Source organism: Petromyzon marinus, chromosome 26 (genome assembly GCF_048934315.1).
Source record: "Petromyzon marinus isolate PM22_M1 ecotype Great Lakes invasive population chromosome 26, UKy_Petmar_22M1.pri1.0, whole genome shotgun sequence".
In the NCBI taxonomy this organism is placed as follows: Eukaryota; Metazoa; Chordata; class Hyperoartia; order Petromyzontiformes; family Petromyzontidae; genus Petromyzon; species Petromyzon marinus.
The window spans coordinates 943,884-956,417 of NC_133692.1; the positions used below are offsets into that span (position 1 = coordinate 943,884).

Below are 12,534 nucleotides of genomic sequence, written 5' to 3' on the forward strand. Positions count from 1 at the left end.
TAACATTGGACGCGAAAGCGTACGACGTGTTAAACTGTTTTATGTAATAATATTGTTTCTTTTAAGGCCACGGGTGTGAATTGACAGGTCGTGAGATCGCAGCGATGCACTGCCACTCAGTGGCGGGTAGAACGCAGTGCAGAGGCCGAATGCCGGGGCATGTGATGATGGTGATGCCCTCTATCTCTCTCTCTTGGCCCATGTGATGATGGTGATGGTGATGCCCTCTCTCTCTCTCTTGGCCTCTCTCGGCCCATGTGATGATGGTGATGCCCTCTCTCTCTCTCTCTTGGCCTCTCTTGGCCCATGTGATGATGGTGATGCCCTCTCTCTCTCTCTCTTGGCCTCTCTTGGCCCATGTGATGATGATGATGATGGTGATGCCCTCTATCTCTCTCTTGGCCTCTCTCGGCCCATGTGATGATGGTGATGCCCTCTCTCTCTCTTGGCCTCTCTTGGCCCATGTGATGATGGTGATGCCCTCTCTCTCTCTTGGCCCATGTGATGATGGTGATGCCCTCTCTCTCTCTTGGCCTCTCTTGGGCCATGTGATGATGGTGATGCTCTCTCTCTCTCTCTTGGCCTCTCTTGGGCCATGTGATGATGGTGATGGTGATCCCCTCTCTCTCTCTCTGCCTCTCTTGGCCCATGCAGCCCGCGGGACAGAGCCAGATGTGTGCATCGCCTTACGTCATCGTTCTTCATTGCAGGGCCCGCGGGCGACTGGCGGCCCCTGGTCACCCACTGTGCCGTGCCGGCCTTCATAGGTGTGGACACTCGCTAACAGCGTTTGTAAAGCCGATAAGGGGGAATCTGTGTCTTTGTGCGTACCCACACTGAGCGTAATGAGAACCGTCCTGCAAAGGATGGAGATTCATATCTGGTGGTCCTCTGCCAACGTTGGAAATTCCACATTACTATGACGTGAAATGGTCAATCGTAACCACAGTAGTGTTCTCGAATTCCCACAAATGAGGACTGTTTTATGGAATTATGTTGATGATGTTGATGATGATTTGACATGTGTGCTTGTGTAGCCCTTCCATCTCTCACTGCTGCTGTGCCTGTGACAGGTAGTTGGGCCACGTAGCCCATGCATAGCTCAATGGGCTTTACCTGTTTTAAAAAATCAAAAGGTTAGTCTCTACGTGTATGTTTTTAGTGAATTGCTACCTTTCCTAGAATTGCACAAGTATCGTTTTTTTGTACTGTTTGTTGTTGTAACGTCCAGACCCCGTGCCCCTACTTGGGCATTTGTGAAAAAGAGCTTCATAGCTCATCGGATTCCTCCTGTAGTGTAATTACTGATTCTGCCTCCCACGAGCAGCAGCAAGCAGCAGCTGCTCTGCAGCGCGGACAGCTCGCCAGGGCTACAGAGGGCGCTCGGGATCCACGGGACCCCGATATTGGCCACACCAAAGACAAAGATCCCCCGTATAGCCTCAACAGACTTTTGGGGTAAGTGCTGTTCGCAAGCAGCACCTTTTGAACGCACGGCACGGCGCACGAGGTGGTGGGTTTTCCAGCACCACGCCCGGCTGCCTTTGTCTCCCGAGTGGCGATGTTTACACATCGTAAACATCGCCACCAGGTACCAGTTTTGAGGCTGAGTCGACCTAGGGGTCGGCCCAGGACCGGTTCGAAAATCGTCACTGGTGTCGATAGCCGTGAGCGGGAATCGAACTCGGGTGGCCGGGTTCGTAGCGCGGCGCGCTAACCGCTGCGCCACCGCTCCATTATCGCTGCCGCCGGCCCCAGGGGCTTCCTTGCGTCCGGGTGGTGGCAGAGACTCCGCTGGCAGCGTCTGGACATCGCCACTCGGCTGGAGAGGGACTGCGATCGCGAAGGAGGGAGACGGAGTGCTGAGTGTTGCTGCCCGCCTGCTGACTGCTTGCCGCTGGGGGCGTCTGTGTGTGTCTATCCGTGTGTGCCTGTCTGTGTGTGTGTGTCTCTCCGTGTGTGTGTGTCTCTCCGTGTGTGCCTGTGTGTGTCTGTGTCTGTCTGGTGTGTGCCTGTCTGTGTGTGTGTGCCTGTCTGTGTGTGTCTGTGTCTGTGTGTTTGTGCCTGTCTGTGTGTGTCTGTGTCTGTCTGGTGTGTACCTGTCTGTGTGTGTGCCTGTCTGTGTGTGTCTGTGTCTGTGTGTGTGTGTGCCTGTCTGTGTGTGTCTGTGTGTGCCTGTCTGTGTGTGTCTGTCTGGTGTGTGGTATGTTGCTGGCCACCCCCCCTCGTGTGCCGTGCCGGCCTTCCATCGCTGCTGGCTAACAGCACTTGCCCCTACAGTCTGTTAGAGGCTATACGGGGGATCTGTGTGTCTCTGTGTGTGTATAGTGTAGCGGTTAGCGCTACGCTGCGCTATGAACCTGGAGACCCGGGTTCGATTCCCGCTCACGGCCAACACCAGTGACGATTATCTGAACCGGTCCCGGGCATCCCCTAGGTTGACTCAGCCTCAAATGAGTACCTGGTGCGGTGTGTAGTAAACATCGCCACTAGGGAGACAAAGGCGGTCGGGCGTGGTGCTGGCCAGCCACCCCCTCGTGTACCGTTCCGGCCTTCATAGGTGCTCGCTAACAGCACTTGCCCCTACAGTCTGTGAAGGCTACACGGGGGATCTGTGTCTGTGTGCACTGCAGTGACGCGGCGAGCAGCAACCACCGGCCTGCCGGCGAGCGCGCCACGGATCCTGTTACCGCAGTCCGCCGTTCCTATTCGGGGCTCTTACGCACACACACACTCACTCTCACTCACACACTCTCACACTCTCACACTCGCTCGCTCGCACCCAAGTGTCGTCCTCGCCTTTAAGACACAGCCACAGAGGGAGGCAGACGGAGAGAGACGGAGAGAGACGAGAAGCTCTGGGAGAGAGAGAGAGAGAGGGATGTGATGTGATGCTGCTGCCGCAGTGCACGTGGCGTGACGCGCGCGTTAAGTCGCTGTCCCTGCTACGTGACTGCTGTCCCTGCTACGTGACTGCTGTCCCTGCTACGTGACTGCTGTCCCTGCTACGTGACTGCTGCTGCTGTCCCTGCTACGTGACTGCTGCTGCTGTCGCTGCTACGTGACTGCTGCTGCTGTCCCTGCTACGTGACTGCTGCTGCTGTCCCTGCTACGTGACTACTGCTGCTGTCCCTGCTACGTGACTGCTGCTGTCCCTGCTTCGTGACTGCTGTCCCTGCTACGTGACTACTGCTGTCCCTGCTACGTGACTGCTGCTGCTGTCCCTGCTACGTGACTACTGCTGTCCCTGCTTCGTGACTGCTGCTGTCCCTGCTACGTGACTGCTGCTGCTGTCCCTGCTACGTGACTACTGTCCCTGCTACGTGACTGCTGCTGTCCCTGCTACGTGACTGCTGCTGCTGTCCCTGCTACGTGACTGCTGTCCCTGCTACGTGACTGCTGCTGCTGTCCCTGCTACGTGACTACTGTCCCTGCTACGTGACTACTGCTGTCCCTGCTTCGTGACTGTTGCTGCTCCTCGCTGCGGGGACGCCAGGATGAGGGGCTGGAGGCGGGGGTCGTGACTACGGCGGGAGCGTGCAAGCGGCCAGTGACAAGCAGCACTATGTCAACGTTGTGACGATTGAGAGACGGGCAGACGGGTGAAGGGGAGTGCAGGGGGACCGTAGCGCGCGTCTCGAACTCGTTCGTTGCAGCGGCAAAACACAAACGCGGAGTGCGTGCCACCATCACCACCACCTCCATCACCACCACCTCACCACCACCACCTCACCACCACCACCACCTCACCACCACCATCACCACTACCATCTCACCACCACCATCACCACCACCTCACCACCACCTCACCATCACCACCACCTCACCACCACCACCTCACCACCACCACCTCACCACCACCATCACCACTACCATCTCACCACCACCATCACCACTACCACCTCTTCACCCACCACCACCATCACCACCACCTCGCCACCACCACCTCACCACCACCACCACCTCACCACCACCATCACCACCACCACCACCATCACCACCACCTCACCACCACCACCTCACCACCACCACCTCACCACCACCATCACCACCACCACCTCACCACCACCTCACCACCACCACCTCACCACCACCACCTCACCACCACCATCACCACCACCTCACCACCACCTCACCACCACCATCACCACCACCTCACCACCACCATCACCACTACCATCTCACCACCACCATCACCACCACCTCACCACCACCACCTCACCACCACCATCACCACCACCACCTCACCACCACCACCTCACCACCACCATCACCACCACCACCACCTCACCATCACTACTACCATCTCACCACCACCATCACCACCACCTCACCACCACCACCTCACCACCACCATCACCACTACCACCTCTTCACCCACCACCACCATCACCACCACCTCACCACCACCACCTCACCACCACCATCACCACCATCACCTCACCACCACCATCACCACCACCAGCACCACCTCACCACCACCACCTCACCACCACCACCTCACCACCACCATCACCACCACCACCTCACCACCACCACCTCACCACCACCATCACCACCACCACCTCACCACCACCACCTCACCACCACCATCACACCTCACCACCACCATCACCACTACCACCTCTTCACCCACCACCACCATCACCACCTCACCACCACCACCTCACCACCACCACCTCACCACCACCACCTCACCACCACCACCTCACCACCACCATCACCACCACCACCTCACCACCATCTCTTCACCCACCACCTCACCACCACCATCACCACCACCATCTCCCTGTCCCGCTGGAGCACTTCTCTCGCTGTTTGCTGCCGCCATGCTCGCGGGCAAGGACCTCGCCTCGTGCCTCAAGTTCCGAGCGAACATCTTCAACAAGAGCAAGTGCCAAGACTGCTTCCGGGCCCGCGACTCGCACCCGGCCCTGGACGAAGAGCTGACTCAGGTGAGTGGTGGTGGTGGTCACCTGTGGGGAGCTGGCACAGGTGAGTGGTGGTGGTGGTGGTGGTCACCTGTGGGGAGCTGGCACAGGTGAGTGGTGGTGGTGGTCACCTGTGGGGAGCTGGCACAGGTGAGTGGTGGTGTCACCTGTGGGGAGAGACAGCGGCGTCAGTGGCGTCGACTCTTGCCAGGCTCAGGCCCTACCGAACTGCTCTAGAACATCTCTTCTTGTTGTTGTGTTTCTTCTTGTTGTTGTGTTTCTTCTTGTTGTGTTTCTTCTTCTTGTGTTTCTTCTTGTTGGTGTGTGTCTTGTTGTTGTGTTTCTTCTTCTTGTTGTGTTTCTTCTTGTTGTTGTGTTTCTTGTTGTTGTGTTTCTTCTTCTTGTGTTTCTTCTTGTTGTTGTGTTTCTTGTTGTTGTGTTTCTTGTTGTTGTGTTTCTTCTTGTTGTTGTTGTGTTTCTTCTTGTTGTGTTTCTTCTTGTTGTTGTGTTTCTTCTTGTTGTTGTGTTTCTTGTTGTTGTGTTTCTTCTTCTTCTTGTGTTTCTTGTTGTTGTGTTTCTTGTTGTTGTGTTTCTTCTTCTTCTTGTGTTTCTTCTTGTTGTTGTGTTTCTTGTTGTTGTGTTTCTTCTTCTTCTTGTGTTTCTTGTTGTTGTTGTGTTTCTTGTTGTTGTGTTTCTTCTTGTTGTGTTTCTTCTTCTTGTTGTGTTTATTCTTGTTGTGTTTCTTCTTGTTGTTGTGTTTCTTCTTGTTGTGTTTCTTCTTGTTGTTGTGTTTCTTCTTGTTGTGTTTCTTGTTGTTGTTGTGTTTCTTCTTGTTGTTGTGTTTCTTCTTCGTCTTGTGTTTCTTGTTGTTGTTGTGTTTCTTGTTGTTGTGTTTCTTCTTGTTGTTGTGTTTCTTCTTCTTGTTGTTTCTTCTTCTTGTGTTTCTTCTTCTTGTTGTGTTTCTTCTTGTTGTTGTGTTTCTTCTTGTTGTGTTTCTTCTTGTTGTGTTTCTTCTTGTTGTGTTTCTTCTTCTCCTTGTGTTTCTTCTTCTTGTGTTTCTTCTTCTTGTTGTATTTCTTCTTCTTGTGTTTCTTCTTCCTGTGTTTCTTCTTGTTGTGTTTCTTGTTGTTGTGTTTCTTCTTGTTGTGTTTCTTCTTCTTGTTGTGTTTCTTCTTCTTGTTGTGTTTCTTCTTGTTGTGTTTCTTCTTGTTGTGTTTCTTCTTCTTGTTGTGTTTCTTCTTCTTGTTGTGTTTCTTCTTGTTGTGTTTCTTCTTGTTGTTGTGTTTCTTCTTGTTGTTGTGTTTCTTGTTGTTGTGTTTCTTGTTGTTGTGTTTCTTCTTGTTGTTGTGTTTCTTCTTGTTGTTGTGTTTATTCTTGTTGTTGTGTTTATTCTTCTTCTTGTGTTTCTTGTTGTGTTTCTTGTTGTTGTGTTTCTTCTTGTTGTTGTGTTTCTTCTTCTTGTTGTTTCTTCTTCTTGTGTTTCTTCTTCTTGTTGTGTTTCTTCTTGTTGTGTTTCTTCTTGTTGTTGTGTTTCTTCTTGTGTTTCTTCTTCTTGTTGTATTTCTTCTTCTTGTGTTTCTTCTTCCTGTGTTTCTTCTTCTTGTTGTGTTTCTTGTTGTTGTTGTGTTTCTTCTTGTTGTGTTTCTTCTTCTTGTTGTGTTTCTTCTTCTTGTTGTGTTTCTTCTTGTTGTTGTGTTTCTTCTTGTTGTTGTGTTTCTTCTTCTTGCAAGAAGCGACCTGGCTATCACGAATGGCTGACATCATCACGATCATCCTCGTCGTTTGGGCATTTATATCTTTGGTGAAACACTTTAAACGCGTGATGCTGATTCTAAAGGTGGAGGGGAAAACCGGAGGACTCGGATAGAGACACGCAGACTCCAAATATACAGCAGCAGGCATCGTCAAGAGTCAGGATCGAACCCACGACCTCCTGTAGAACAGGCGAGGTCGTGAACATCTTCTATCCACTGTGATGATGAGAGAGAGAGAGACATGTAAACCCACGACCTCCTGTATACCAGGCGAGGTCGTGAACATCTTCTAGCCACTGTGATGATGAGAGAGAGACATGTAAATTCACGACCTCTTGTGTACCAGGCGAGGTAGCCACTGTAATGATGAGAGAGAGAGAGAGACATGTAAACCCACGACCTCCTGTATACCTGGCGAGGTCGTGAACATCTTCTAGCCACTGTGATGATGAGAGAGAGAGAGAGATATGTAAACTCACGACCTCCTGTATACCAGGCGAGGTCGTGAACATCTTCTAGCCACTGTGATGAGAGAGAGCGAGAGAGAGACATGTAAACCCACGACCTCCTGTATCCCTGGCGAGGTCGTGAACATCTTCTAGCCACTGTGATGATGAGAGAGAGAGATATGTAAACCCACGACCTCCTGTAAACCAGGCGAGATAACCACTGTGATGAGAGAGAGAGATATGTAAACCCACGACCTCCTGTATACCTGGCGAGAGAGAGAGAGATGTAAACCCACGACCTCCTGTATACCAGGCGAGGTAGCTACTGTGATGATGAGAGAGATATGTAAACCCACGACCTCCTGTATACCAGGCGAGGTAGCCACTGTGATGATGAGAGAGAGATATGTAAACCCACGACCTCCTGTATACCAGGCGAGGTAGCTACTGTGATGATGAGAGAGAGAGAGATATGTAAACCCACGACCTCCTGTATACCAGGCGAGGTAGCCACTGTGATGATGACAGAGAGAGGTTTGTAAACTCCAAACATACGGCAGGCGTCAGGCTAGGGCTGAACGATTTGGGGACAATATCTCATTGCGATGTTTCTGACAGATATTGCGATTTGCGATCAAATGTTTTAAGTCAAACCTCAGTTCAATATTCACTGTGTAATAGATTTTAAACACGTGATGAAACATTACCACGTGATACCATCAAAATATGAACTGCTCTATATATTCTAATGCAAGGATGAGAACGTAAAATATATAAATTGCTTCCAACATGTATTTATTTTTTAATTGAAATAGAACAATCAAACATATAACAATTAAGTTTAACAATTAAAGTTATAATAATAAAAATGTAAATTCCACTAAGAAAGTAATCGGACTTTTCAAATCGCAAAAATCGCATCCTTTGCGATTTGCTAATCACATTGTTTCAAATTGCGATCTCGATTTGAATTCGATTAATCGTTCAGCCCTACGTCAAGGGTCGGGATCGAACCCGCGACCTCCTGTATACCTCGCGAGGGAGTTAACATCTCCTCGCCACCGCTCACCGTGCGTTGAGAACGAACGGCGCCGCTTGACTGGGATGTCGCCACTCCTCTAGTAATGAAGAGCGGTAACGAGTGGAGGGCTCGGGACTTGCTGTGTGGACTCGGCAAACACGGGGGGCGCGGGGTGACAACACCGCTCCTCTCTCGCTCACTCACTCGCTCACTCACTTACTCACTTACTTACTCACTTACTCACTCACTTACTCACTTACTTACTCAATTACTTACTCACTTACTTACTCACTTACTTACTCACTCACTTACTTACTCGCTCACTCACTTACTCACTCACTTACTCACTCACTTAATCACTCACTCGCTCGCTCACTCACTCGCTCACTCGCTCACTCACTCGTTCACTCACTCGCTCACTCACTTACTTACTCACTTACTTACTCGCTCACTCACTCGCTCACTCACTCACTCGCTCACTCACTCACTTACTCGCTCACTCACTCACTCGCTCACTCACTCACTCGCTCACTCACTCACTTACTCGCTCACTCACTTACTCGCTCACTCACTTACTCACTCACTCACTCGCTCATTCACTTACTCACTCGCTTACTTACTCACTCACTCGCTCACTCACTCACTCGCTCACTCACTCACTCGCTCACTCGCTCACTCACTCACTTACTCACTTACTCGCTCACTCACTCGCTCACTCACTCGCTCACTTACTTACTCGCTCACTCACTCGCTCACTCACTCACTTACTCACTTACTCGCTCGCTCACTCGCTCGCTCACTCACTCACTCGCTCACTCACTCACTCGCTCACTTACTCACTCGCTCGCTCACTTACTCACTCGCTAGCTTTGAGCTTCGTCTCAAAACGGTGTGTGGCCAGACTAGGCTCCAAAGAAAGCTGTCTCTGGTGTGGACCAACCAGTCTCAAAGACAATGCCACATATATTACCAGAGTGTTTTTTTATTGCATTCTGACTACAAGTATTGTGGTTAACGCATGACATGATTCCTTGTAAAAGGTTTCAGTTTGGTGTTTTAACATCTCAACACAGCTGTTTTGTTGCCAGAAAAAAGGGGAAACCCTCTTCTCACAACTCCTATTGTATTGCCAGAAAGGGTAAAAGCTTTTCTTATTTTTTCAAACTTTGATTCTGGCAAAAACGGTCTCATGTTGCAGGTGAGGGTGATCCGCTCTCGTTTGTGGGCGCCGTGGTGTGCAAAGGGGGACGCGATACACAGCATATCCGTCGTACACAAAGTCTTCACCTCTGTGCGGAGTGATGTCGATGTCGTGAGCGGCATGGGTGGTGTGTCCACGGGAGGGGAGCGAATTCGTGGGTCTTAGGTGAAAGTTGGATGCACAAGTGAAAGGCGACTGTATTAGCACTTCTGAGTACTGTGCTGCCAGTTAAAAGCTACTGCTTCACAGCTCTATACATATCTGAATGAAAGAGATGACAAACCCGTGGATTGTTGTCTGTTGTGCCAACTTCACCGGCCACCCGTGAATCGTCGCTGAGATGACGACGACGACGATGATGATGAAGCCCCCTTCTCCTCCGTGGTGCCCGTGACTCTGACGCCGACTCTGTTCCACGGATGGTGGAGCCTAAGATGGGACATTGGAAGTTCAACGCGTGTTGAACTTCTTTCGCACCGTACGTAGCCAACCGTGCTATTCGGAGGTGCAGGGGGGAGGAGAACTGACTAAAACACAAAACGCAGTTCTAAATAAATTAGTTTTCAATCTCGATGATGCAAAGGTGCATAGCTACCAGTGGCTTCCTAATATCAGAAGGAAGAGCGTTCCAGACGGCCACAGAAGCGCGCGATGCAGTGACCGTCTGTTTTTGATGGCCAGCCAAAAGCCGCCGCTGCTGCCGCCGCTGCTGCTGCTGCGAGGGTGAGCGGAGTTTGCGTGATGATGGTTGAGGCTTCTTGACGAGATTGGCAAGGTATTGATGGTTGAGGCTTCTTGACGAGATTGGCAAGGTATTGATGGTTGACGCTTCTTGACGAGATTGGCAAGGTATTGATGGTTGAGGCTTCTTGACGAGATTGGCAAGGTATTGATGGTTGAGGCTTCTTGACGAGATTGGCAAGGTATTGATGGTTGAGGCTTCTTGAAGAGATTTGCAAAGTATTGATGGTTGAGGCTTCTTGACGAGATTGGCAAGGTATTGATGGTTGAGGCTTCTTGACGAGATTGGCAAGGTATTGATGGTTGAGGCTTCTTGACGAGATTGGAAAGGTATTGATGGTTGAGGCTTCTTGACGAGATTGGCAAGGTATCGTACCTCGTTCTGTGTACAACGCTCCAATACCAACAGCCGCTATTCGCCACTAAGTGACGGCTACGTCACCACGGCCCCGGTGGCAGGCCACGTGCACTTTGAGGCCACGTAAAGTGTCGAAGGCTCGTTGGCAGGAGGTCACGGGACAGACCCACGTGTCTTTATTATGCTGACGAACCCACATGGGTTGACTGACTGAGACGACTGGCAGATACACCAGCTGTGCCCCCCTACCGTGCCAACTTGCTCCCATTTTATCCGCCCGTCGCTCGGCTTGTTGTTGTGAGCGAACCCTCGTCTGCCCTCCGTTGTTGTTGTTGTTGGAGGGCGACTGCCTCCAACTGCCCAGTAGCAGCGTCCTTCATGAGTCTCCATCACACACACACTGGTGGACATTGTGTTGTTGTCCACCGAGAGCTGGTGGTGACTCTCATCTCGGTCTGGAGGGCCGCTGTCTGTGCGTCGTTCCGCGCCTCGTGTGTTCTAGAACAGAGAGGGGGGATACGCTAACTACATTGACAATATAAGAGCCACTTAGATTTTATTCCGTTGTTGGTCAAATTAGGTTAAACAAACGGAGTGGAAAAAAACCCCGCAACTCAAAATGTCAAAAGGCCGTGCACGGTGCGATGTGGTGAGTACGAGCCAGACGGTGGTGGTCCTCAATGAACTCACGAACTCACTCACGTGGCGGACCAGTCTGCTCACAGAGCGACACGCAGGTTACCGAGTCCTGCTGTCGACGTCGAAGGCCACGTGATGCCCGTCACCACGACCCCTTCTCAATCTCTCTGCGTTGGCTCTGTTGTTCCACGTGTTAATTGTACTTTCAACTTAATTCCCCTCGTTAAATGTTCGTCTCAACCTTAATTTAATCTCGTGTTCTGTTGTACTTTGTAATGTGTTTATTTTTTACATTTTGAGTGCTTTTAATAATGTCTCTAATTTGTTATGTTCCTGTGTGTACCTGTTTGACCCTGGTATCAATAGACTCCCTGGTACCAGTTCACTCTGTAGCGGGGTTCATCATGACTATTGTGTAATCATTATAATGCAACTTAATTACCCAGTGATAGCTTCACTAAGTCTCAAAACTCTTTTTTAAGAGAGCCCTGCCGAGTTCTCGCAGTAGGAGACGATGTTGCTGCTGCTGCTGTGTTATCCAGATTGAGAAATGTGCGGACAATATTTCAGCATTGCGATGTTTAGCCAATACAAGTTACATCTGTGCGGGTTTTCGCTCTGAGTAGAAACGAAAGGACCCGGAGAAGCCCGTGCAGAACAAAGGGAGATCACACAAACTACACTCACTCACTCCGCAGAACAAGGGGAGATCACACAAACTACACTCACTCCGCAGTACAGGGGGAGCTCATACAAACTACACTCACTCCGTAGAGCAGGGGGGGATCATACAAACTACACTCACTCACTCCGTAGAGCAGGGGGAGATCACACAAACTACACTCACTCACTCCGCAGTACAGGGGGAGCTCATACAAACTACACTCACTCACTCCGTAGAGCAGGGGGAGATCATACAAACTACACTCACTCACTCCGTAGAGCAGGGGGAGATCACACAAACTACACTCACTCTGTAGTACAGGGGGAGATCACACAAACTACACTCACTCACTCCGCAGTACAGGGGGAGCTCATACAAACTACACTCACTCACTCCGCAGTACAGGGGGAGATCACACAAACTACACTCACTCCGTAGAACAGGGGGAGATCACACAAACTACACTCACTCACTCCGCAGTACAGGGGGAGCTCACACAAACTACACTCACTCTGTAGTACAGGGGGAGATCACACAAACTACACTCACTCCGTAGAACAAGGGGAGATCACACAAACTACACTCTCACTCCGCAGTACAGGGGGAGCTCATACAAACTACACTCACTCCGTAGAACAAGGGGAGATCACACAAACTACACTCACTCCGTAGTACAGGGGGAGATCATACAAACTACACTCACTCTGTAGTACAGGGGGAGATCACACAAACTACACTCACTCACTCCGCAGTACAGGGGGAGCTCATACAAACTA

At 50.7% G+C, this 12,534-nt stretch overlaps 1 protein-coding gene across 3 annotated transcripts in view; it reads left to right on the plus strand.

Annotated features, from left to right (window-relative positions):
- Window positions 1-664: 664 nt before the first annotated feature.
- Window positions 665-12,534, plus strand: part of MPRIP (myosin phosphatase Rho interacting protein) — a 56,075-nt gene continuing 44,205 nt past the window's right edge. For 2 of the 3 annotated variants that reach the window (XM_076069837.1, XM_076069836.1), the window contains exon 1: window positions 3,630-4,955. In XM_076069837.1, the coding sequence (XP_075925952.1) occupies window positions 4,830-4,955 (126 nt within the window). In that variant the 5' untranslated portion in view covers window positions 3,630-4,829. Of the gene's footprint in view, window positions 4,956-12,534 lie in introns of all 3 variants that reach the window. The other variant, XM_076069838.1, reaches the window with a different exon arrangement.